At 42.4% G+C, this 24215-nt stretch overlaps 4 protein-coding genes across 4 annotated transcripts; 2 read left to right on the forward strand and 2 right to left on the reverse strand.

Moving 5' to 3' along the window:
* Positions 1-513: 513 nt before the first annotated feature.
* LOC308371209 (uncharacterized protein) lies at positions 514-3285 on the reverse strand. The gene is made up of 5 exons (XM_080846055.1): positions 3173-3285; positions 2410-2547; positions 1852-2019; positions 1268-1485; positions 514-1131 (listed from the first exon to the last, which is right to left on the reverse strand). Exons 2-5 carry the CDS (start codon positions 2519-2521, stop codon positions 955-957), a joined length of 675 nt encoding a protein of 224 aa, XP_080702181.1. The 5' UTR covers positions 2522-2547; positions 3173-3285; the 3' UTR covers positions 514-954.
* A 502-nt stretch (positions 3286-3787) lies between these two features.
* LOC308371361 (LETM1 domain-containing protein 1-like) lies at positions 3788-9385 on the reverse strand. Its single transcript, XM_080846226.1, has 9 exons — positions 9189-9385; positions 7658-7776; positions 7408-7523; positions 7156-7238; positions 6838-7024; positions 6098-6199; positions 5613-5765; positions 5265-5361; positions 3788-5009 (listed from the first exon to the last, which is right to left on the reverse strand). Exons 1-9 carry the CDS (start codon positions 9311-9313, stop codon positions 4945-4947), a joined length of 1047 nt encoding a protein of 348 aa, XP_080702352.1. The 5' UTR covers positions 9314-9385; the 3' UTR covers positions 3788-4944.
* A 587-nt stretch (positions 9386-9972) lies between these two features.
* On the forward strand, positions 9973-12146 carry cnpy2 (canopy FGF signaling regulator 2). Its single transcript, XM_080846790.1, has 6 exons — positions 9973-10089; positions 10267-10372; positions 10475-10590; positions 10847-11044; positions 11202-11298; positions 12010-12146. The coding sequence occupies exons 2-6, from the start codon at positions 10273-10275 to the stop codon at positions 12051-12053; spliced, it is 555 nt and encodes a 184-aa protein (XP_080702916.1). The 5' UTR covers positions 9973-10089; positions 10267-10272; the 3' UTR covers positions 12054-12146.
* A 926-nt stretch (positions 12147-13072) lies between these two features.
* LOC308370928 (citrate synthase, mitochondrial) lies at positions 13073-23170 on the forward strand. Its single transcript, XM_080845669.1, has 11 exons — positions 13073-13242; positions 16501-16548; positions 16925-17032; positions 17382-17447; positions 18031-18162; positions 18345-18533; positions 18993-19192; positions 19506-19635; positions 20204-20305; positions 20676-20885; positions 21428-23170. Exons 1-11 carry the CDS (start codon positions 13192-13194, stop codon positions 21596-21598), a joined length of 1407 nt encoding a protein of 468 aa, XP_080701795.1. The 5' UTR covers positions 13073-13191; the 3' UTR covers positions 21599-23170.
* Positions 23171-24215: the final 1045 nt, after the last annotated feature.

Here is a 24215-nt window from a genome sequence, read left to right on the forward strand (position 1 = left end):
GTAACTTACTGCACAAATACAATTGAAAATATTCCCTCTATTTTTTAGGGTTTTAGTTCACTTGATTGTGATAATGCGGCAGTCCAGGATTTTCTAATAAATACATAAACGAAGGAAAACACACACACACACAAATTAAATCTCCACACTCTCGAGGTGTTTGTGACTTCCGTTTGAGTAAGAAACAGCCAATCTCGCAGAGAGGACACCAGTGAGTCACCTGATCTCCTCTGATGTCATCTGTGCTCTCCCAGCTAGTCTGCGTGCATGTCATTGGCCGAACCAAGAAAAGAAGGTGCTAAATTTAGCCTGTGCTGCAAGCCTGGTGGTCCAATATAGATGTACTGTTAAGATCCATTTTTTCACTATCAATACAGCTAGTCAAACAACCTTATTGATAAGTAAGCAATAATAATTGACAAAAGTTTCTTATAAAAAGGACTTCTGTAACACATTTTAAATGATTTATTCCTGACAATAACACTACAGTAAAAATGGTACAAAATTGGGTCAGTAACATAAAATGGCATACACCATTACAAAATTATTATTTTGTAACTTGGGTTATGATCAAAGGCAAGCAGCGTTAAAGCAAAACACGGAAGTCAGCTAAAGTAGGCTTATTCTTACATGCGTCACGCCCTCTAGTGGTTACACAGCAGTAAGGAAGACTAGTTCTGAAGACAACACAGAGATGAATGGACCAATCACGTCACTCTTACTTGCATCCTTAAATTCTTTTGTGACACTTGAAGTGCATGTAGATGGGTGCACTACAGTCGGAAGTCTTCTGTAATGCTTCCAACCCCTTGAGTACTCACACCCTTGTCATATTGTTAACTCCACTACAAAGTCATGAAAATGTACACTTCAAAATGCACTTAAGGGCAAGGGTGCAAGTTGTAGTTATGTTACAAGTATCTGCAATGCGGTGAAATGAAAAACACCAGTCCCTCAGGTGATGTGGGAGGTCAGGTGACGCAGGAACTCCCCACGTGTGGTGGTGTGTCCGGGAAACACGGCCTGGCAGAACTCACACACCTGAGACTGCAGCGTCACCCTCGACATTGCACGTCCCCCGGTCAGGCTCAACCACTCGCTGTCCAGAAATGAGCTGGACGACCACGGCCTCTGAAATGAGCGGAGAAAGAGAGTGACAAGGAGGCAAGGAGAGAGAGAGAGAGAGAAGGAAGGGGGTAGAATTAGATAAAGACAAGCCTAGATTAATATAAGAGTGAGTGGAAGTGTGTTCTGTAATTATTTGTACCCGCTCTCTGGGAATGTTGTTTTCAGCCCATTGCTGCTCTGCCCGTTTTAAGTCATCAATGATACTAGGAGGCATTTTCGGAGGATTTAACCCATGAGGATTCAGGGGCCCCTCAAGGTCAGACACAGCATTGGCCCTCATCAGAGCTTGTGGTTGGTGATGTGTCAGCTGTAGCAGGTCCACGCCTGTGGCCAGCAAGTCAGTGGTCACACCATCACCTGTAACAACCCATCTGTGTGTTAGCACGGCTGTGTGTATGTGCGTTTAATACCAACTAATAGAGTGTATCCTGGTTCTTGATCTGATCATTTTTTTATGAAAATTACATGATTGTACTACCATGTCCTAGAATAAGGACAGGTTAACATCAAGACCATACTTATCTGATATTTCTATACTTTTCACAAGCTCTAGTCAGAGTTTCAATCTCAAGTCTTAGCCTCATGGCGTGAGCTTATTCTTTAAGTCCACGTTATTTACAACAATAACGGTCACAGGTTTTATAGCATAAAACACTATTTTAACTCAAGATACATTCAGTGACTAAATGACAAAAAGAGAGCAAAAACTTAGACAATCCTCACTTCCATGGGTTATGTTCATTTCAGCAGATTGATCTGGAGCCTGCCTGTGGACCATCAGTCCAAGGTTGTCGGAGTTAAAGTTAATCAGATCATTCTGTGGGCACTGGACTGGCACCGACACCAGGTTGTTGGAGTCCCCATTAGATCCTGAGGACAGAGGCAAGGACCCTTCGAAGATGTTGAATGAGGAACCATAAAAGTTTAATTTTAAGACAAAAATGTTCTGCAAATGTTACCAGCTCTCCTCCATCATAAGCCTAAAGAACATTTAGATTGTTCCATTATTGCTCACATTAAACAGTGATAATCCAACATGCTGATTTGGTCTTGGTTGGCCTCAGTCCTACAATGTCACAAGTGTACAATCTTTTTATCAATAATGCTGAATTAATGGGTCAGACTTGGAAAATTGATATGAAATGATGTATCCAAAACATAGTAAACAAGAGTCTGTGAAACATTTGGTGAGTTCATAAATGTTTTACGTTGACTGACACATCTTATCCGAAAATGTATCACTTAAGCTTGTAAATGTCCCTGGCAAAGCATATAAAGCACCTTGTTGAATCTTCAGGGCTTCTGTGAGATGCTGGAGCATCGTTGCCTGTCTGAGACAGATGGAGCGAAGCCGCAGGAACTCTTGGTAGAGAGCAATGTAGGCATCCTCCATCTTACCTTGCCTTACCTCGCCCCGACCTGGTAGGAGAAATAAAGTTAAAACATCTCTGAATGCCTCTGCCCCAAGAACAGTCTAAGAGGTGTCTTAAATCTGAAATCTACAATATTACTGAATGCTAGCAACTTGGCGCTTGCTAAGGCAGGGATGGATGTGTTTTTGGGTATCTATTTTAACAAGAGGCTATCTATCAGGATAAATAGCTAGTATTATGGACTTGAACAGCTTTATTTGACGCACAGAACACCAGCATTATTTGGTCGAGAGTCCATGTAATTTGACCCATTGATTTGGGAGTCCTGTGTGCTGTTATCGAAATAAAAAAAATCCGAATTATCATTTCAGGTCTATAAACTATGTTAAAAACCGTTTCAGGCTGCATATTTCTAATGACAACAACCTAACTGTTAGTTGGATGCACTTACAGTAGCGTACTTATACTAGTCTGCCCTATAACTGTTGTTTTGCTGCATTTCAAGTAATTTCATGAATGGTGATGGATATCTGCCATTACAAAAGCACTCCGAGACATATTTAAGCTTGCGACTCACGTCAAAATACAGCGCCGAATCAACTTATAAATGTTGAGACTCGAAAAAGTAAAACGTCAAAATGTCGCAAACAGAAAAATCAGGGTAAAATTACCTCAAAAGAAGAACGCCCTTCGAGCGATGTCGGTAAGCAAACTACAAAGGTTACCCTATACTCAAAACCGATGATGTTTTTCCATTTTCCAAACCGAAAGGTTCAGCTTCATGTCATTAGATAATTAACTTTCATTCTATAGCCAACAATCTCAGAGAACGGTATGACGAAAATTAGGGAACACCCAACTGGGAAGTGATGACGTTTCATTCGTGGATTGGAGGCCTGACAAAACCCATTTCGTATCTCTATGATCGTAATTTACATAGTCTCTCAGTTAACATTTTTGTTTGTTGTTTATCCTGGTCAGCGTTTGTTCTTTCGGACTAGGACAAGAGTTTGTTCATTATGTTACTCTTCTATGGCTATACACAGGGTATACACATAGGTGACGCTATGAAATGAACTGTGACCCATCAATGAGGTGCAATGCTTTGTTGACTTAAAAAAAAAAAAAAAAATTGTGATTGTTGGATGAAAAAAAAAAACCTTCAGGCATTTAGCTTGGACTTTGAAATAATCAGCAAAGAAACCAGTTTTTGATACTTGTTTGATTTATTGCATTTCTCAAATCTCATTGACATTTAGTGGTAAATTATTCTTACAGTGCTCACTGTATATTGTGGTCCCTGCATCGAGATGTGTACCGGTTTACAGAGCAAGTGTCAATACCCTCTCGCTGTCAAATACTCCCATGAGAAAATAAATAAAAATACATTGACCAGAGGAATCAATGCTTTAGCCCAAACAGAAACCATCTTCACCATGCATTTGGTTCAAGTGCTGACCCTTGTTGAAAGTTTGAAGGGCATGCTTTAATGTCTGTTGAATTGTTTTTATTTTCCACATCAATGCTAACTTGCATAGCAAAAAGGCAAAACAATGACAACACATTAACTTGAAAAGAAACAAACACTATATATGTATAAAATAGAATTTAAATAATAATTAAATACAGACCAAAAAGTAAACCTGAGAACTTTAGACAATGAGGTAAACGGATGCCACTCGCTCACACACAAACATCAACGGTTAGCAACAAGGCTAACAGAGTTCATTGAAGCAGACATTTAAAAAAGGATCCAAGCATCGCTAACATTGTCTGCCGACAGAATGACACAAGAAAGAACATCAAGCTTCTGTAATGAAGCAAGCCTGTGTTGGCACAGTCAGTTGTAACTTACTCAAAAACAAGATGTTGCCATGAGCAGATATTCAATGAGATGTAGATACTGCTGAAAATATCCCTTATACAAGATGAGCTTATGCTCCCAAAGCATTTCAGAGAAATCTTCCCAAATCAACCTTTATGATGCCACTGAACAAAACATTCATCCTCAATCATGTAAGTCACTTCACAGCATCAGTTTTAAGGAGACTGCATATACAGTCAACAGTTTAAGGTTTATGGTTTCAGGTCGATAAAAAGAATATCAAACATAGAAATAAGAACTTGAATTGCTTTCTGCTCTTAGACAATAAAAGTGCCACCACCTGCCAATTCACTTGGGGGTCAAAGTAGTGGTTTTGAGTGTGTGTGGATTGTATGACTTGATTGTATTCAGAACTGGAATACTTAAATTCATGAAAGCAAACTAAGAGTCATACAAACACTCCCTCTGTGTGTGTAGACGGGTTCTTGTCGTTAGCAGGGAAGTGCTCCTCTTGGTCTAAATGCAGCATGGCATTTTGCAGTCATGAGGGCAGCCTCGCCTGTTGAACTTTAGGCATGATGGCGCAAACAACCAAAGCTACCTTCCCTATTCTCCTCCTCAGGGCGAAGGGTAGTTGACAGAGAGCAGCACCATGCTATGCAACAGCAGAGACGTCTCAGATTCTGTACAAGAGGACAGAGACAGGTAAAACAACTGTTAAGACGGGAGGGGAATGTGCAATGACAAACAAAGGCGTCAAAATGGTGGTCTGTGGCACACCACAGTAAGGGGTGATCTCTGAGAGATCAGACTATTGTGCACGACCCCTATCCAACATCACAGAGACTTTAACATCATATCCTGTGTAAAGCTAAAATAAATATGCTATGAACCGACTGAGAGTCAAAACCCTGGTACAGTTAGAGAGAGACCCGGACCTTTGACATGGGAGGACAGCTGGAGCCACTGCTGAAGCCATTCTCTGCACTGGCCAAAGCTGAGCCTGCTGGTATCAAGGCCCCGCAGATAGCAAGCCTAACGGGTGGATGAAAGAGTTAGCCATTTCAGTTCATTTTTATTAATTTATATAGAGCCATTAACAATAAATTTTTTCAGAGGGCTTGCCAGAGCCCAAGGCATGATCCCTCAAGAGCAAGCACAAGGCGACAATGGCATTTCAGAAAGTTAACAAGGTCAATCGGAACTTCCTCAATCAAAGGCACACAAAACTAGCCGTTATGAAAGCCTCTTAAAATAGAGGAAACTCGAGAACCACCATATCTGACCTCATCTACTTCAGAGTCACTGAGCTGGTTCACACCAAGGTCACTCAGGGCTCGGTCCAGATGCAGTATTTCCAGAGCCTTAGCGCTCATCCGTCTGCGAGCCATGAAGGCAGGCAGCCAGGGAGTCAACAGGAGCTGAGTAGAGAGCAACCTCTGGGGAAGGAGGGAGGGAGAGAGCAAGAGAAGAGGACATGTTCATCTTCATGTGATCTCGTGTCAAATTAAGAGCACAAATTGCTGCCCTTCCGTAAATCTCTGTCTCTCTCTCTTTTTTTGTTAAACACCACTTCCATAATTTCTGTTGACTGCTTGATCATTTAAAAACACAGAGGGATTTCCAGTAAGCGACAACAAATAGCAAGCAGTATCAATGCTCAAAATGACTCCCCCAAACCCAAATACAAATAGTTACATGACAGACAGAAAACATCCTATCAGAATCCACAAGGCAACCAGACAGTCCTTGCCCCATCACACTGACTGACCATGTGACTGCTCCTCATGTTGTAGAGTCCCAGAGGGTGGCCAGTGAAGAGGCCCTGTACTACCCGGAGGTCTGACACGCTGGGGTGAGTCCCACTTTGGACCTGAGGAGAGGGACAGAGAGGTCACATGGAGCCGGTACATCACAACACTGCTTTTCAGAAAATGGTGCATTTTCACTGGGGATAACTAACCATGTTAAGGATGATTATGAACTAATGCCCACTACTAGACCTGATGTCTTGAGGCTACACTAGTGTGACCGGTTTTAGGGCGTGGAGTTCTTAACAAGACTTCTTAGGCAAGTCCCAACCACGATTCATTCAGCAAAGAGGGTGTTTCTAGAAGTCTTTCCACATCAATGGAATAGTGAATTCCAGAACTGGTTACATATCCCTTGGTTAAAAAGTATCCACATGTCTAGGTTTTCTGCCAAAGCATGATAATTTCATGAATTTATGTCCATATAGGATATGACAGTTTCTTCTAAGCCTTTAGTTGGCTATTCTCTTAATACAGCAATAATGTATTTGGTATCTCTGGTAGCAGCTAGAGACAGGCAGGAAAATGATCCCATGCCAATCAAGTCAAATAGAGGCAAGCTTCCATATGAGCGGAGGCATGAAAAAAAAAAAAGGTTCAAAACTGACGTTTACTTTCTAGCAAGTCTCTAATTCAAACCACAGCACACATCAGATCCATACAGAGCTGTGACAGAGAAACATGTTGAACAATCAGGCACCTTGGTGCATAAGGAGAGCAGGTGACTGCGCAGCATCCACTTCTCTACGCGTGGAGCGGTGCTTTCAATGCCCATCAGTATGCTGTAATGGTGCCTTGCCCGCTGCTCGTGGTACAACTTCTTAAAGTCTCTCTGCTGCTGAGGCGTCCACCAGTGGTGGAACAACAGCTGACGAGGGAAAAGGTACCTGGAAACGGAGAGGGAGAGATGCATCAAGGAGAGATGAGAGTGACTGTCTCTTTTCCCCCTTGTCCTATGCGTTTGAACCAAAAACAAATTGTTTGGTGTTTGGTTAAGAGTTTGGTTAAAGGTACTCACATGAGGGTGAACACCAAACAGATTGCAAAGGGAGGAAGTGAAATCAGAAACATGGGAATCGCCTTGATTATATCCTTACGCATCTACAGGAAAGAGGGGGGATCACCATCAATAACATCTAAACCATCATGATTTCACATGTAATCAGCAGGATTTAAAACACCTAACATAAATGGGGGACATTCCTTAGAGTGTAACTGATTCTTATCAATGTGTGAACGGCTATGCCATCTGTGTCCAGCAAAACCTTACCAAACGGAGTCGCTCCATCTCTCGATAAGGAAGCTCTTTGAATGCAATTCCATTTGTATTCATCTTTACTTTAATTTTCCTTGCTTCTATCAAATCTTGAAGCAGTACCTTGGAACCTATAGAGTACAATATTAGATAATATACATTAATATTGTGTGGGAAAAAATTAAACACATCTTTGTAGAAATGTTGTACAAATAACGAGGATGGGACAATGTTCCATCTTGGAGGAGTAGATTAGGACACTCACCCTTCATAAATGTGTGATAGTATATATAGAAGGCGGGAAAACGATGCTCCAAGAAGCCCTCCCACTGATCATTGGCCCTCTGGAGAAGACCTTGTCTGACATTGGATGTTGAGTACATCCTACAACATTGAATGTCAACACACACAACCACATATAAGAAAACAATGCCTGGCCTGTAGCAATTACAGTGCATTCAGAAAGTATTTAGACCCACTCTGCCATAAAGCCTAGATGGGTGTCGCAGTGATGGATGGACTAAACGTTATATAAATTGGCGTGTGCCTTTCCACATCATGTCCAATCAAGGTGTAGAACTGTCTCAAAAGATGACCAAGAGAAATGGGAAGCACCTTTGCTTGCTAAATTTCAAGCGTCTGAGTCGATGACATTTTATATATATAAATGTACTCTATATAGTCTATAGCCGATGCTCTGAATACTTATGGCAATGTATTTGAAAACATTTCTAAAAACCCTGTATTCACTTTGTCAATATGGGGTATTGACAGTGGTGTAGTAGTGGTCCCTGGAGAAGTGGGTATACTCTTAATTTTTTAAGCAGCCCATACAGCACAGGATAAACGCTCTGTTTTGAGAAGTGGGTATACGCAATGCTAACTCCTGGACTACACCACTGGGTATTGACAAGTGTACGTAGATCGATGGGGAAAACATGAATTTAAACAATTTGCTTCAAAATGTGAAAAAAGTGAAGGGTTCTGAATACTTTCTGAATGCTTCATTGATGAACTAAACAAAGCAAACAGGGAATTATGATAAGTCTACAATAAACAACAGTCCATTACTTTTTACAATCATACATTTGTTTTAGGGTAAATTACATGCTGGTCATTGAATGTCTGGAAATCATCCATGCTGTAACGTAAACGTTATACTGACGATTCACACACGAATTACTGAGTTGATATAAGATTAATGAAGAATAGTCATATTAACGTTATCAATGTGGCGTGGGTTCATGGCTTCTGGCATGTTATTAAGTAACGACATGTTACGTTAACGTAACGTGAACATTACAAGCTACTGAATTATCTAGTAAGACAGGACTTGCTAGATAAACCGTGAATTTGGTTCGACCTTTGGCTAACATTATGCTTTTTAAAGTGGTTTGACATTTAAGTTAACCCTTGTGATCCACAATCGGTGACTCGTCATAGCACAACGCTGTTTGTTATAGATAGTGGTTAACATTACATATCAATAACTAAGGCTAGCTGGCTAGCAACAGAACATTTTGTTCTATCAATTCAAATAAGTTACACCGAAACATCACAGTTGTATCCGACTAATGGATAGTTTGTACAAATGTCTGTAATCGTAGAGCAGTAAGCGTGTCCACGCTCCTTGAATAACAGGCATGTCCTCCATGCCCGGCCCTATCCTTCCCAAAGCTAGATCACTTTCCCGTACAGACAACTATGCTAGCGATAGCTAGCTAACGTTACTGTTGTGCCGGTGGCTAAGCTAGTTTGCCGGTGTCACAGTTGATTCTGGCAGGGTCTGGTAGTACCTTGATGTTGTGACAGCTAAGACAGCAGTCTGTGATGAACCATAGCATATTCCATATCTGCCCTGCTTTGCACACCTAACTGTCAAAGCAATACAACTTCGGACGTGTGTCCCACACATCGCCATTGTAGTAAAACGTCCAAACGGGTGAAGTGAAGTGTTTCTGTCCCCCCATTCACCGCTGCCTTGCTTTTAGAGCGAGATTCAGCCGATAGTGGTTAAAGTCAAATACCGTAATACTACTAACAGAACAGTCCCTTAAACCCAACAAGGACATGCGATAGAGTCCATAGACATAGGAATTCCTATGGCAGCCCATATAACTACAATGAAGTCTTTCACAAAGTCGTTACACACCAAAAGGTTTGACACAATGGAAAGCGTAATAAATTGCTAATAGCACATTGCATGTAGCTAGCTACCCAATTCATTTTACGGATGAATAAACCCAGACTTCTCAAATCAATTTTTCCTCATTACCACAGACACTATGGTATGGTCTGTACAATCGAAATCCAACTCTGGTAACAACTTGAGGAGGGCAACATTTTACTGAAAAAGGCTGGTCAAAATAACATTTGTATCAGTCTTTATTAACAGCTAGTGCAACACACGAATGCTCAAATGCCTGGCGATCCTTACTTAACAATTTCATTTTGGGGTCTTTATAAAATTCAGGCATATTCACGGCCACCAAGCGGTGTCTCGCTGTCTACGTCACCAGTTTTAGCAAATGCCAGGGAACAGCGTGGAATCGATGCATTGTAGTGGTAGCTGAGTTTCATACGAAACAGGTAATATAATTAAATGAAAACTGAATGACTATACCATCGAACGTTACAAGCCAAATCATTTGAAGGTTGAAGGTTTATGCTTTGATTTATCCATCACGAGTTTTTAAGGTAATTATGACAGTGGAACACAACTTTAGTTACTGAAAGCAACCCGCCAATTAGAGTCGTTCATTCTAGAACATGAAGATATTCTAGCGGTAAAAGATTTGACATTTTAGTTTAGTTCATATGAATGACTGTAAAAAGTTCTAGCTACCACTTAGGTATGTTTTCTCTGTCTGCTAGGCAACTATGGGGATTTCTCTACGTGCACTCCTTCTCTTCGTGATCATTTCTCTCCTCCACATCCACTGCCAAGGGGCTAGGCAATCACAGGATCTCAAATGTGGAGGTAACGCTACATTAATTACAGTAGCCATGCTTCTTTGAATGATTGCATTTCCTTTGAAAGCAGCCTACATCACTGGTGTGTCTTCCCACCTCTTCCGTTCAGCTTGTAGGGCTCTTGTGGATGAAATGGAGTTGGCAATCTCTCAAGTGGATCCCAGGAAAATGATCCAGACCGGATCCTTCAGGATCAACCCTGATGGCAGTCAGTCTATACGTGAGGTCAGCATCATCTTTGTAACTTAACAGTTTAGATCGCATTTTCACAAATACAGATTTTTTTGTGTACGCCGACAATGTGGCGAGTGTTCACATATATATTTTTTTTATTAAGCCTGTCTATATTAGTTTCATATGCCCAAAACAGTGTCTGGTTTCTTACAAATCGCATCATATAAAAACCCAATAGTCATGGTTGAACTGAGCTGCAGGAGATGATTGCCATTCATTGTTTGTGCACTTTTTCCCCTCCTACCAGGTTCCTCTTGCCCGCTCTGAAGGGCATCTTTTGGAGCTCATGGAGGTCATCTGCGAGAAGATGAATGAGTATGGGGAGCGGGTGGACCCCACGTCCAGCCGCAAGACCTACATGAGAATTTCCTCACGAGACGGCAAAGCCATGGACCTCTCAGAAGGAGCCCTGGACTCCAGAGTCTCAGCCCAATTAAAGTTTGCTGTGAGATTTTTCTCTGCTTCTCCTCCCTTCTCTCCTGAAAAACATATTGCCTACAGATTTGAATAGGCTTCCTATAGAACATACAAAATTACAGCCTCAGCTACTATTTCAAGTTACTCGTTCACCCTTTGTGTTTTTTATTTATTTGTTTTTTTAGTGTGAAACGATTGCTGAACAATATGAAGATGAACTCATCGAATTTTTGGCTCAGGAGACTGACAATGTGAAAGATAAACTGTGCAGTAAGCGAACAGGTATTGTGATTCCTCAATTCTGACCACTAACAGTGATTCTTGTTTCATGATTCTGTCCGCCTCAGATACTATACAGTGCCACTTGAAAGTATTTGAACCCCTTGAGCACTTAAGAGTTTTCTGTTGTTTAACCATGATTTTGAATTTTTTTCATCACCAATTTTCCATAGATGAAATGTCAGGTTTATGTTTATCAATTGCATGTACTTGTTTAGAAGGAATTGTTTGAGTAGCCAAAAAAACTACATGAAACATGGAATTAGCAAAAGTAAGTGAACCCCCCGCTGCATTGGTAAAGTCAAGCAGGTAACAGATTCGCTGAAACATATTTGGGTGCTTCATAAGTCAATTAAGCAAACCAATCAACTGAGTAAAAAAAGTTAAAAAAAAAAAATCATGGTAAAACAACAGCAAACTGTTAAGTGCTCAAGGTGTTCACATACTTTCAAGTGGCACTGTGTATACATAGTCTTTTCCCCATTTGCCATAACACTTTGATCATTGAGGTTTAATACTCATCCATAGTACCAATGGACTTGAATTTCAGACCATTGTTAAATAGTCACTATAACTACCACACAGCCAGAAAGATGAGGGAACCCCTCCTCCGGACAATCAAATATCTTGTGTTTACATTGATGTCCCTCTGTCTCTGTAAGAATTCCCTGGTCAACATTACTGACTCAGGTTTCTTCTTGTTTCTACCCATAGATCTATGTGACAATGCTTTGAAAATGCACCATGACGAGCTATAACATCAAGCCGCTACTGAGATCTCATCCTGTTGATTCAGAACATCAGACTCATCAGTTGGAAGTGGGCTATAATTATCATACTTTTTATCACACGTGAAACAGGTGTACATATACACTCATCAAATCAACATTTTTTTTTCTGGATTCATGTACTGTAAAATAATTCCTGGACACAACAGGGATTCCTTAGTCTACTTGAGTTCTTAAATTAAGACTTAAGTTCAGGTGTTCTTTATGTTTACTCTGAAAATGTGGTATTTTGTACAGTACATGTTTTGCAAATCAACACAGTTAGCTTAAGGACCAGGATCAGTTTTATACATTACTGTAGGATTTAAATGTAACATTGTCACAAGTCTGTTCATTGGAGAAATGTAAAATTTAGTACTACATTTTGATGTACCTTAAAAATGTTTTCCATCTTAAGCCCTGTCTTAGTTACATAATGCGTTGAGATAACATGTTTTTTAAGAAAAATAAGTACTTTCCTGTACGTCTGTCTTTGAGAATATATATGTTTCTAGACAACTGAGGCTGTGTTTTTTTTGTTGTTTTTTTTTTTTGTGTGTGTACAATTTGACATTTTTTCACGTTGTACTAGGAAAGATAGCAATGATGGTAATTTGGACATATGTATGTGTTTATGTATGTCTTCTGGCTACACAAAGCTCTGATCAGGATGTGAAATTGGAATAGCTGACACATTTTACCCTTACCCATTTATAGTCAATCTGCTTACCAACTCAAGAATATAAGTTGTCACAAAATCACCGCCATAAGGGTATCCAAAGTAGAACTAGAATAGTTTCGTTGCAGATCAGCGCTAGAATTACTTAGTGCTGGTTGTGTTTAGTGTTCATCGTTTTTTATACAACTTCTAAGCTAGTTGTAATTTACTACAACATAGTGCGCAACAATAGCGCAGTTGTGACGCACATGAGTTTTATGCAGCGGTTGTTTATGACGTCACTGAAATCACATTACGCACCGACCAATCCTACTTTTGGGCCCTTGGTACCTTCTCTCAACCTTCACCGCGGCTACCAACTCAGGAGGGGCACCTTCAGAAAGCACCTGGTGCACCGGTCGTTAAGTGGCTTAATATTTATCCTACGTCGGCATACCCCTCACATTCACAATGTCACTACTGTCTGTAAGCAGGCTTGCGCCAAAGATCCTGAATTCTAAGGTAAGATTATTCAGAATGAGTCCTTGCGTTAGCTTGCTGGCTAGTAACATTGTTCTCGTGTAATGACTCAAGCTAGCGTGCTAAGTGTGGACTGCTGGATAACCATGTTCTGTATGAATATAAGCTTGTCAGTGCTATTCAATGTTACAGCCGGACAGCAGTCCATTCTTGGAAGTTACGCACGGGTGTTGTAGATTGTTCAGTTATTACGATACAACGTTTTTAAATGCTAACATAAGGAATGACTATTGAACGTTAATATTTACCAACCAATTTGGCTTATTTATTGCAAGAACGCTAGCAGGGTAGCAGCTAACAACCCAGCAAGTCAGTCTGAAGCTAAGTTGTTGGTTTGTTAAGCTGCTAAACGTGAATGTTTTACTTGCACGACATCCATGAGTTTCTCAAAGGCTTGACACCTAGTCTCCCTAGTAAGGCCTTACATGTAGTTGGCTATGTCATTTAGCTAAACTACTTGTGCAGGGGCTAGCGTGTCTTTGATTCCTTTACTTGCAACATTACACCTGATAACCTGTAACCTAAATTGTAGTAATGGCTGATCTCTGATAGTTATCTGTTAAGTCAGCCTCCTTCAGAAATGGCCCAAGTGTCTTCTTTGGTCAGGTCACATAACTACTCCACGCTTATTATGTTATCCTCTACCAATCGTTATATTCCCTAAAGTTAAAGCTTTAGTACTCCGCATAAAATACCAAGTATTTAACCCTTAACAAGTTAGTTCATGAAAACGTACTCAAATCGTCCTAGTAACTAGTCCACACTCTGTATTAACTATGGCATCGTATGACAGTGTTTCACCTTTTGCCCATTTTCATTTTTTGTGGCGCCATTAATGATGGAAAACGGTGTATTGGTTAAAGACGCTCCGTGGCTCAGTTTGTGGTTGTGTCAGCACTTCAGCTGACATGTGAGGTGTACGACCCTATGGTTATTTTTCACCAGCGACAATCAGCATTAATCTCACCTTGGTTACTTTCAGGTCGGGTAAGGTCCTAGTGCCTCACCGTTTTGTTCCGCCTTGAGTCAGGTTAAAATTTGCTTTGTCATTTTTATCTCAAGGTCAGTTTAGACAACCCTGGTAAGGTCACAGAAGTACATGTCTTTTCTTTGGCATGTGGTTGACGCGTGCACAGCCACACTACTGTCATGCCTGTGAAGAACCCTGTGTTTGCCTATTGTACAAGCGGAGCATTGGGGAGGGTTCCTTATAGCATCTCCACAGTTTATTGAGCACACATAGCATAGATGAATTCAGGAGGTGGGGATTACCCCTTCTTGTATGCGGACACGACACACCAGCTAGGGGTGGTCAAATACGCCATGGTCATGGTCACACAGATTCAAATGGATAACAGAATTACACACTAACGCTTACATGGGCACATTACATTCTTTATTGAAACATTAAACAAACAAATCAACATTGACTGACAACACACACACACTGCATTTTGGGGCAAACTGTTTACACACTACATAGCCCCCACTGGTGAAGGCGGCACTGTTTCAGTCCGACAAGACAGTCTAGATAACACAGTGGTCTCGATGTGATGACGGCGGTGGTCTCTGCGTGCTGGTCCCTGATGTCAATGCAGCTTCTTGATGCGGCGGCCTGTGCTCTGGAGGCAGTTGCTATGGTGTGAAGGCCCTGTGGATGACTGGTGGTGTCTAGACAGCTCCTCTCTGCTTACAACACTTCTGATGACATCTTTGGCAGTAGCAAGGTGCTGGTCTCTCTCCAGCTAGTAGTCGTTGTCCTCTGGCGGGCTGTGTTGTGGCACTCTGGGGCTGTTGACGTGGATGGGTTGCTTGTCCAGTGGCGTGGAGGGCCAGAGTTTCAGTGCCCAGAAATAACTGTGTGCATTCACCAGGCCAACAGATTCAATCCACGGATGCTCAGGCCTCGGATACTGGCCAGCCAAAATGATGATGGACTGCCTGCCCACCAGCCATCACCTGCTGCGACCTCATCTGGGCTCTCTCTCTGGTGACTAGTAATGCAGAGCTTTGAGGCTGCTCAGTCTGGTGGTTGTGGCACCTCGGTCCCGGGCAGTGTGCTGGGGCAGATGAGGGAGATGGTGGGCCGAGTATCCACTAGAGCTCGGCAAGGGTGCCCTCCAAGTCATGGTCAATATATAGCCCTTTAGCCTGGTTCAGCTGGCTGTGGAAGGGATGGGTGTTTTGAGGGGACAGTCCTACCGCTGGGTTAGTTTGATGGTGGCTCGGGCACTGGGCTGCGCAGTGCTGCTGCAGGACAATAGTGTTCTGCAAGCTTTCCACATCTGTAGTACGCCTCACACTGCCCTGCCACTCTACAGGAGACTGCATCTTGGGTGCTGGGGAGATGCAGTCTACCTGGCGTGTTACTCTCCCCAAGGTCAGCTTGGCGCATAGGATGCTTTGGACCGGTGGACTGCAGGACGTGCTATCAAAAAACCAGCCTATACACTTTTTTTAAACAATTCGGGTTAACTCACGGAAATATGGAATTGACGTGAGATTTTCAGCTTAATAAACAGAACATTTATAAGACAAGAAGTTGAATGGTGTGGTTATTTTCAGCAGAAAAACTATAGATGTATTTATAAACTGTACACAAACATGCAACACACACACACACACACAAAACACCTGCACCCAGTCCACTAAAGAAGGCAGCATACAGCCTGCAGTGGCGGGTCACTCGGGTGCCCCGTCACACACCCAATTAAACAAACGCCTGTAATAAGCTGAATGGGTGTTAGACTTTGTTCTTAGTTGGTTCTCAGTTTTTTTAGTAGATGTTTTTTCTTTTAAAATGTAGTAGCCTAGCCTCGCCTATATACTGACTCAAACTAAACCCAAACCATTAATTTTATGTTGTCAGTCTGGGCTAGGATAAAACAGCCCTAGTTATCTTTTACACCGCAGGTAGTTGAACTATGATGTGCATGTTGAGGTCTTTGAGTCTGGCAAGTGTGGTCTACGTATTTTCAGCTTTATAATATAACAGTTCTCCATAGTTTCTAGAATTGGTAACTGGAAGTCGTAATAGTGACATTCAGGTAAAAGGTCCAAAGTGAAGGGTAGCTTTGAATGTTCAATTATAATGGAAAAGATGCAAAAAAATCACCCATCTATATTCATTCATACACAGGGCAGGGGTCAGTTAAAGAAACTCGATCAGCCAAAATGTTACTGCTGCCCTGTTTGTGTGTCACACATCACACATCTAACTACCTTGTTCCCTTCTCTTAGAGTGCAGCTTGTGTCTTTGTGGCAGCAAGAAATGCTTCTTCAGCAACGGTAAGTGCTGTGTGTGTGTGTGTGTGTGTGTGCGTCTGTGTTTTCCAGAAACGTATAGACTAAATCCTCTCATAGCCACCTCACTGTTCTTCTAGTAATCATACTGATTAAGCTTAACATGTAGAACCTAAGGATATTTCAAAGTGTTGCTCTTGTGCTCGTTCCAGGGTGGTTCAGACTCGGTGCTCTGTAAAGCGCCTTAAGACTATTTTATTGTTTTTGGTGCTATATAAATAAAATATAATTAAGTCTACCCATTCTCTCTTAGTTTCTACAGGACTGCTGTAGTTAAATCGTCTCCAACTCTTAATTTGTCTTGAGGCTTAACATAGCAGTGCTAATTATACATTTTGATTGAATTGACTTCAATTGACAGAACCTGAAGGATGTCCTGACGGACCTCGTTCCTAAAGAACAGAGTCGTATCAAGAACTTCAAACAGCAGTATGGCAAAACCAACATCGGCAACATTACAGTCGACATGGTGAGATCTACAGTCATATTGTTATTGAGTTTGCTTGTGAGTTTACTAATGTGATCATGATCATTATCTCTGCCAAGGAGGTTGTTTTTGATGCTGTCAGTTTTTGTGTAAGGCTGTTTTCATTAAACTTGAAGGGGTTGAAGGGCTTCAATTACATTTGTTGTGGCTTGGCTGATCCACCAGTTATTTTTCACTTTTGTTGACATTGCGAGAGCATGCATTTGACCTTGGCGGATGTCTGCACTCTCCGGAAATCCAGAATACTGAGTTCAATGGTGCTTTGACCTACCCACCGTGTGCTTGTGTGTGTGTTGAGAATAATAATAATTGTGTGTGTGTGTACCCTCAGGTGTATGGTGGCATGAGAGGAATGAAGGGTCTGGTTTATGAGACATCAGTGCTGGACCCAGACGAGGTGAGTAGCTCTGTGTGTGGTTCACAGTCGTCCACTAATGTTTAGTTCATGCAGGTTCTTGTATGTTGGTTAGTTCTGAAAAGTTATTGCAATGTAGTATGTGTGCTGGGCATTTATCACAGTGTTGTGACCTAAATATAAAGTTTGGGATTCCCACAATACATTCCCTGACTCAGGTGAAGGGTTGTTTGTGAAGACCTTTGACTGTCAGGTGATCCGTGTAGCAGTTTAACCTGTATTGTATGTGTGACCTTAAGTGTCTGGTTTGGGTTTGCTTTAATGCCAAGCATGGTGAAGATGTTTGCTAGTGACTAGAGAGGGTTTGTGGAAAGTCCTTCTGTATCTATTATCTTGGCTTTTTTTAAGCAGCACTAGCACACCCATGATACAGGAAAGGATCCTATATTAGTCACAAAACAATATAAAATTTAAAACCATGAGCGTGAGGGGGGACTGGGAAATGTAGTGAGAGCAAGGGACATCACTGAAGGAATCACTGATGGTTACATCAGGCAGTACATTACTTGAAATGCACACATTCAAACATTATGGAAGATGAAATCTGATTTATGGTCTCTGTCAGGGTATCCGTTTCCGTGGCTACAGCATTCCAGAATGCCAGCAGCTGCTACCCAAAGCGCCTGGGGGGGCCGAGCCACTGCCTGAGGGCCTCTTCTGGCTTCTGGTGACCGGACAGGTGCCCTCCGAAGAACAGGTGAGTGAGCATTTGTCTGCGTGTGAGTGAGTGAAAGTGTGCACGTATGTGAGAGTGTGTGCCTGAGAGCTTTTAAATGTTTTGGGTATCTTGCAAAACTAAAATGTGTGCATGTGTTTGAGAGATTGAGGGTGACAAAATGTGACATTTGTGAATGTGTGTGTGTGTCCATTTTCACATAGGTAAACTGGGTGTCTAAGGAGTGGGCAAAGCGTGCCGCCCTGCCCTCCCACGTGGTCACCATGCTGGACAACTTCCCCACCAACCTGCACCCCATGTCGCAGTTCAGCGCCGCCGTCACAGCCCTGAACAGCGAGAGCAGCTTTGCACGCGCCTACTCCGAGGGAGTGAACAAGGCCAAGTACTGGGAGGTGAGGAACACCAGGACCACACACACAAAAACAGAACCATTGAGCAGAGGTGTACGGATTTTGTATCAAAAATTGCATTTTTGCCATTTGGTTTTGATTCATGGTAAATATGTAGTAAATTCAATGATTTTGAAAATTCACACAACTTTCCAGATAGATGTTAACGCAACATAACTGGAAAAGCAATGTGTCCCTAAAGCCTTCACCTTTGCAGCTCTTTGTAGCCGTGTAGAGTTTTCAGGCCAAGGTGGCTGAGCTTGGCTATCAGTGAAGTTTAAAGGTTTTCTCAGTAATGATTTTAAAGGGGTTATTATTACTAATTTATACACACACACACATTAGACACACACACATTTACAGTATTTGCCCAGGCCTGTTGCATAACAAAAGAAAATAGGGCAGCTTTTTAGCAGAAGAAGAAAAGAGGCATCTAAACATGTTTGTGTCCCCTGCGTCTAGTTTGTGTATGAGGACTCCATGGACCTGATTGCCAAGCTGCCATGCGTGGCGGCTAAGATCTACCGCAACCTGTACCGCGAGGGCAGCAGCATCGGCGCCATCGACTCCTCCTTGGACTGGTCCGCCAACTTCTCCAACATGCTGGGCTACACCGACAACCAGTTCACTGAGCTTATGCGCCTCTACCTCACCATCCACAGGTCAGCCCAGCGGCTCATAGAACAGACTTTATTAAGCTGTTACATCTGCACTTAAGGCCCTGCGCCTACTGCTTGTTACCAAACTTAAAACATATCTAAAACGTCTTTTTGGTTATCTAAATATTATACTGCTTGTTTAAATATCTGTCTGTCTGTCTTCATTCTATCATTGTTGTTTTAACATTGTATCACAAATCAAAAATATCCAGTACACCAGACAAGAAGCTTACTCGGATGTTTACACTATACAGAATGGCAGGTAATTAATGGTTGGCATCTTATGTGTGTGTGTGTGTGTGTTTTGTGGCTTCAGTGACCATGAAGGAGGGAACGTCAGTGCCCACACCAGCCACCTGGTGGGCAGTGCTCTCTCTGACCCCTACCTGTCCTTCAGCGCAGCCCTGAACGGCCTTGCAGGACCTCTGCACGGCCTCGCCAACCAGGTGTGTGTGTGTGTGTGTCTGTGTGTGTGTGAGTGTGTGTGTGTGGCGCCATGCTCATGAATATGAATGTCTACCGCTAGCAAATTGTATTGTTTGATATTTCACCATTCGACCATCCAATACACCATCATTCTGCCAGTAATGGTGGACTGTACTCCAAGGCCAGCATAAAACAGGTTATAAAACTCGATTGAATGATTTCCTAGCTATTCCCTCTTAATTGAAAGGTTTAGGAGAATTGGACTCCCGACTCTTTAAGGCCTTACCTGTTGCAGGTCGTGTTTTTTAATAGATGGCCACTTATAAGTGGTGTCTGGTGTGACTGTCCGTGTGTGTCTTGCTGAAATACCAACACTGTTTTTGTTGTATTGTGCTAGACATGATTTCAAGATGTGTGCTGGTATTTCCTCTTGTGTTGTAACCGACATGTTCTCATGATGAACGCTAATGATTCCCTTTTGCTTTGTAACATACAAGATCTCATGTTCTTTGCTATAGTAGATGTGTGCATTTTCCTCTGTGATCTAAAACCTGTTCTCACCTCTTTGATGTCTCTGACCGTCCTTAGGAGGTGCTGGTGTGGCTGACTGCACTGCAGAAGGAGATGGGGGGTGAGGTGTCTGACGAAGCGATGAGGGATTACATCTGGAACACACTCAAGTCAGGAAGGGTGAGCTTGTCACTCCCCGGTTGCATTTCCCCCAATGGGTCGTTGTGCCACTGCCATAGTAGCTCCTAAGTCCTAAATGTGATTTCCTCTTCACCAATTGACTGTCATCATTTCACAACACATCTTTGGGAAATGCACCATTGAGCTAAGGCGTTCGTCATAACTAAAGGAGGAGTGAGTTCTTCCTCCAAAGTCACAATCTTTTGTTGTAAGTGAACTAATGCTGTGATGGAGAGAATTGAGACCCTTTATGAAGGTTTTGTAATGTTTGGCAAATTAACGGTTCCATTCAGTGATCTGTTCTCCCCTCGATCTCCCATGTATGGCTTTGAGTTGCTGTCCCTGATTGCCATTCCTCTCTCTGTGCCAGGTGGTACCAGGGTACGGGCACGCAGTGCTGAGGAAGACGGATCCGCGGTACCAGTGCCAGCGCGAGTTTGCCCTCAAACACCTGCCCAATGACCCCATGTTCAAGCTGGTGGCACAGCTCTACAAGATCGTGCCCAACGTACTGCTGGAGCAGGGCAAGGCCAAGAACCCCTGGCCCAACGTGGACGCCCACAGCGGGGTCCTGCTGCAGGTGAGACTGCCTCTACACAACACATAGGTGGAGTGACATACCTGCTACAAGTTTGACCCACCTTACTGATAGCCACACCTGAAGCTCGGCCTCTATTTTAGTCCGGAACAGAGAGCTAGGATAAGATGCTGGCCTCAGGTTTGCCACATGCAGGCATGATACAAGCTGTACTTAAATGATGCTGATGGGTTGATGTAGAATTGGCTGATGTTACTCCATGATCAGGGTTGCTGGTTATCAGCAACTGTATTTTAGAGCTTATACTCTACACTTTGCCAACTGCAGTGCTCCCACTCCAAATTCACCCAACCAGCAGTCTCCCATGTTTAAGTCGTGAAGAATTACTACGCAACATCAAAGGCACATACAGTTAGTCTGCAAGTGCAGCAAATGCCTCCAGCAGGTACACCTTGTGTTTTAATTAGTTCTTGCCCCCTGGATAATCCTCTGTTTAAAAGTGACTACTGTGAAACCTCTTCCAAAAGCCATAGAGACTCCCTGTGTGACGCTTGCTTTGTGTTTCTGTGTGTTTGCCTGGGCAGTACTACGGCATGACTGAGATGAACTACTACACGGTGCTGTTCGGCGTCTCCCGCGCCCTGGGGGTCTTGGCCCAGCTGATCTGGAGCAGAGCCCTGGGCTTCCCTCTGGAGCGCCCCAAATCCATGAGCTCCGATGGACTTATGCAACTGGTCGGAGCCAAGTCTGGCTAAAGGAGGAAAGGGAGAAAGAGAGGAGCTGGAGGAAGATGGGGAAGGCAGAGGAGCTGAGATTTGGGGGTGGGGGAGAGAAGGGAGATGGGGCTTGTTTTCAAAAGAGAGACCACACACTTTTAAGAACTCAAAAGAAGGGCCTTTACCGCAGTTCAAATAGCTAACTTATTGTTAACAGGGCAGTAGCTGATGATTAAAAGCTCAGTAAGAACAGAGTAGATCTGTTTTTGTTGTGTTTGAAGGGTCTGGAGGGAGGGAAGGGGGGTTATCATATTGAGGAAATATATACTTTTACTTGGTATAACAAAGATGTTCAAATGTACAGTTGATATTATGTTGCCTGTCAGTTTGGGCACAGCAGATGTGGATAAGCAGTAAGGTAATTTAAGATCATTTAAAGTGTATGCTAATGAGGATCCAGCTCGAGCTAAAAAAAATCAAAAATGGCTGATATTTTTTGTTTTGTCCATTTGTTTGATTTGTTTTGTCTGTCCCGTCTAGGTATGGCAGTTTAGGATGTACGTTGGTTCGATCCCTTGTCTTTCCAGAGTGTAGCGTTCCTCTATTTTTGCAGCCTTATCCCATTTTGTCATATTTTGCCCATTTTCTTTTTTTTGATTATGGGTGGGGGTGGGGGTGATTGTATTTCGTGGCTCCAGGTGGTTCAGAATTGGTTTAACCCTGGGGGAGGCTTTTTTTTTTTAACGTGGGCTCTACAACATTATCGCCCGCACAGTTAAGAACTAATCAGAAACTGGAAGTTCATAGCTTGACCTTTCTCTATACTGGCTCAATAAGCAATATGAGGGACATTGAATCATCAATGGCTTGCCACCACAGTATTAGAGCAATGCGCTAGCTGCAAATTTCTCCTGTATAATGAATGTATAGCAGGATATGAACACCTGTTGAAACTGGGGAAGCCACTTTAAATTTGTACCACACACAAAAAAGAATAATACACTCCAAGAAAGCGAAGGTCTTTTTATTTTTATTATTATTGTAATATAACCACTCGTGTTGAACCAGGCAGCCCTAAAACAAATTGAAAACCCCAACTCATGAACAAAAGTGTGTGTGTGTGTGCACTGCTTTCTAACCAGGTGATGTATCCAACCAGGTCTTTAGGAAATGAAATGTATTCCATTCAACGCACTTAGTGGGCCGAGTGCATTGGATAACTTGGAATCCAGGTGTAGCGACCTCCACACTTCTCACATTTCAGTAAATGCTGAAAATAAAAATTACATATTAAACAAGAAAGGCTTGTTAGATATGAAAATCTGAAGAGCTGTATTTTAATTTGAACACCAACGCTGAATTGCCAGAAGAACATACATACTCACTTTATGTCTGTGCTGTGTAGTGATGCAATTAAATAACTACCAAATACGGATGGCGACGGGGAAGAGAGGAGTTCTTACACAGCGTTGTGTTGTTCGTACTCGTAGCATAGGGCTGGGAGAGTGTGTTGTGTACCATGGGGAGGGGGCTTGTTCGAGTGTTGGCAGACGACTGCATCTGTAAATCTCTCACTTCGCACCACTGTCAATAAAGCCTGACTCCACTTGAGTTTAAGTCCCTCTCCTGGCATTGATTAAACTCCTAAAAACTCAAATCTCCCTCAAAATGACATTCATAAGTTTCAACATCACATGTTGTGTATCATTAAAAAAAAAAGTTAACAAGGGTAAAAAATGTGACTAATCACAGGCCTGCTGCAACCACTATATAACTGCATATTCAAATTGCCGGGTTTTCCCGACAGTGACTTGAAAATTTGTGTGTTGGGTGCACACCACATTGTGGGCCGTGCACAATTCTCTTTTACATTGACAAACTAATATCACATGCTGGATACGGTCTTAACACACCAACAATGAGGTTGAAAATGAAGAGAAAAACAGTTACGATCTGAGATGTTGGAGCAGAGAGAGGGACGGTTAGATAGAGAGCTGCAAGACACCATGTGCTGTGTTAATCAATATCCCTTCTTAACTGAACTAGCTTAACTGAGTGTACAATATATACATGTATGTAACATTAAACAATTACACTTTTGTAGCCATTTTGAACATTCAGTGGAGGAGCAGAAGATGCCTTTATTCCCCCAAATATTTCTGACCTAAAAACTCCACAGCACCCATTTGGCTCTTGCCCAGCTGACCCGCAGAATCACTGGATTAATGAAGGCCTAAATTTAGACCCTCTGTCTGATGAGGGAAGACTTTGTGTCCAGTCCTGGTCATCTAATCCTAGCAGCCCAAGGACCTGTCCTGATTTGTGCTGACAGGCAGATCAAAGGCATCCATTCATGCTCCTTCATGCATGGATCACGTTTCCCTCCCTGAATCTAGGGGGTGCCGAGGACCAGGCTTTCCAAGGGGCTCAAGCCCTTGACCATACACCATCTGATCAGTCTAGATGTGTACCTTTTCTCTAAATATATCCTCCTTAACAATGGATTTCTGAGGGGACAGGGAAACTAGTATTTATTATGTACCCTTCTTTGCTTCAGGTGTTTTCATATGTAATTAATTTTGTGCAGTGTCAGAGAAACACAAACACCGACAGGCCCGGCAATTAGAATACACAGGAGACTGCTTAATGCCTTAGA

The sequence above is a fragment of the Sprattus sprattus genome (assembly GCF_963457725.1).
Source record: "Sprattus sprattus genome assembly, chromosome: 10".
In the NCBI taxonomy this organism is placed as follows: Eukaryota; Metazoa; Chordata; class Actinopteri; order Clupeiformes; family Clupeidae; genus Sprattus; species Sprattus sprattus.

Excerpts from the sequence above, each read along its gene's own strand:
- LOC308371209 (XM_080846055.1), bottom strand. The coding sequence starts at position 2,521 with ATGGAGGATGCCTACATTGCTCTCTACCAAGAGTTCCTGCGGCTTCGC. Across the intron at positions 1,486-1,851 it reads AATGAACATAACCCATGGAA|GTGATGGTGTGACCACTGAC; the intron begins GTGAGGATTGTC and ends GGGTTGTTACAG. Across the intron at positions 1,132-1,267 it reads ACAACATTCCCAGAGAGCGG|AGGCCGTGGTCGTCCAGCTC; the intron begins GTACAAATAATT and ends CGCTCATTTCAG.
- LOC308371361 (XM_080846226.1), bottom strand. The coding sequence starts at position 9,313 with ATGGCGATGTGTGGGACACACGTCCGAAGTTGTATTGCTTTGACAGTT. Across the intron at positions 7,777-9,188 it reads TTAGCTGTCACAACATCAAG|GATGTACTCAACATCCAATG; the intron begins GTACTACCAGAC and ends TCAATGTTGTAG. Across the intron at positions 7,025-7,155 it reads TGTTTGGTGTTCACCCTCAT|GTACCTTTTCCCTCGTCAGC; the intron begins GTGAGTACCTTT and ends CTCCGTTTCCAG.
- cnpy2 (XM_080846790.1), top strand. The coding sequence starts at position 10,273 with ATGGGGATTTCTCTACGTGCACTCCTTCTCTTCGTGATCATTTCTCTC. Across the intron at positions 10,591-10,846 it reads GCAGTCAGTCTATACGTGAG|GTTCCTCTTGCCCGCTCTGA; the intron begins GTCAGCATCATC and ends CCCTCCTACCAG. Across the intron at positions 11,045-11,201 it reads CAGCCCAATTAAAGTTTGCT|TGTGAAACGATTGCTGAACA; the intron begins GTGAGATTTTTC and ends TTGTTTTTTTAG.
- LOC308370928 (XM_080845669.1), top strand. The coding sequence starts at position 13,192 with ATGTCACTACTGTCTGTAAGCAGGCTTGCGCCAAAGATCCTGAATTCT. Across the intron at positions 18,163-18,344 it reads AGGTGCCCTCCGAAGAACAG|GTAAACTGGGTGTCTAAGGA; the intron begins GTGAGTGAGCAT and ends ATTTTCACATAG. Across the intron at positions 18,534-18,992 it reads ACAAGGCCAAGTACTGGGAG|TTTGTGTATGAGGACTCCAT; the intron begins GTGAGGAACACC and ends CCCTGCGTCTAG.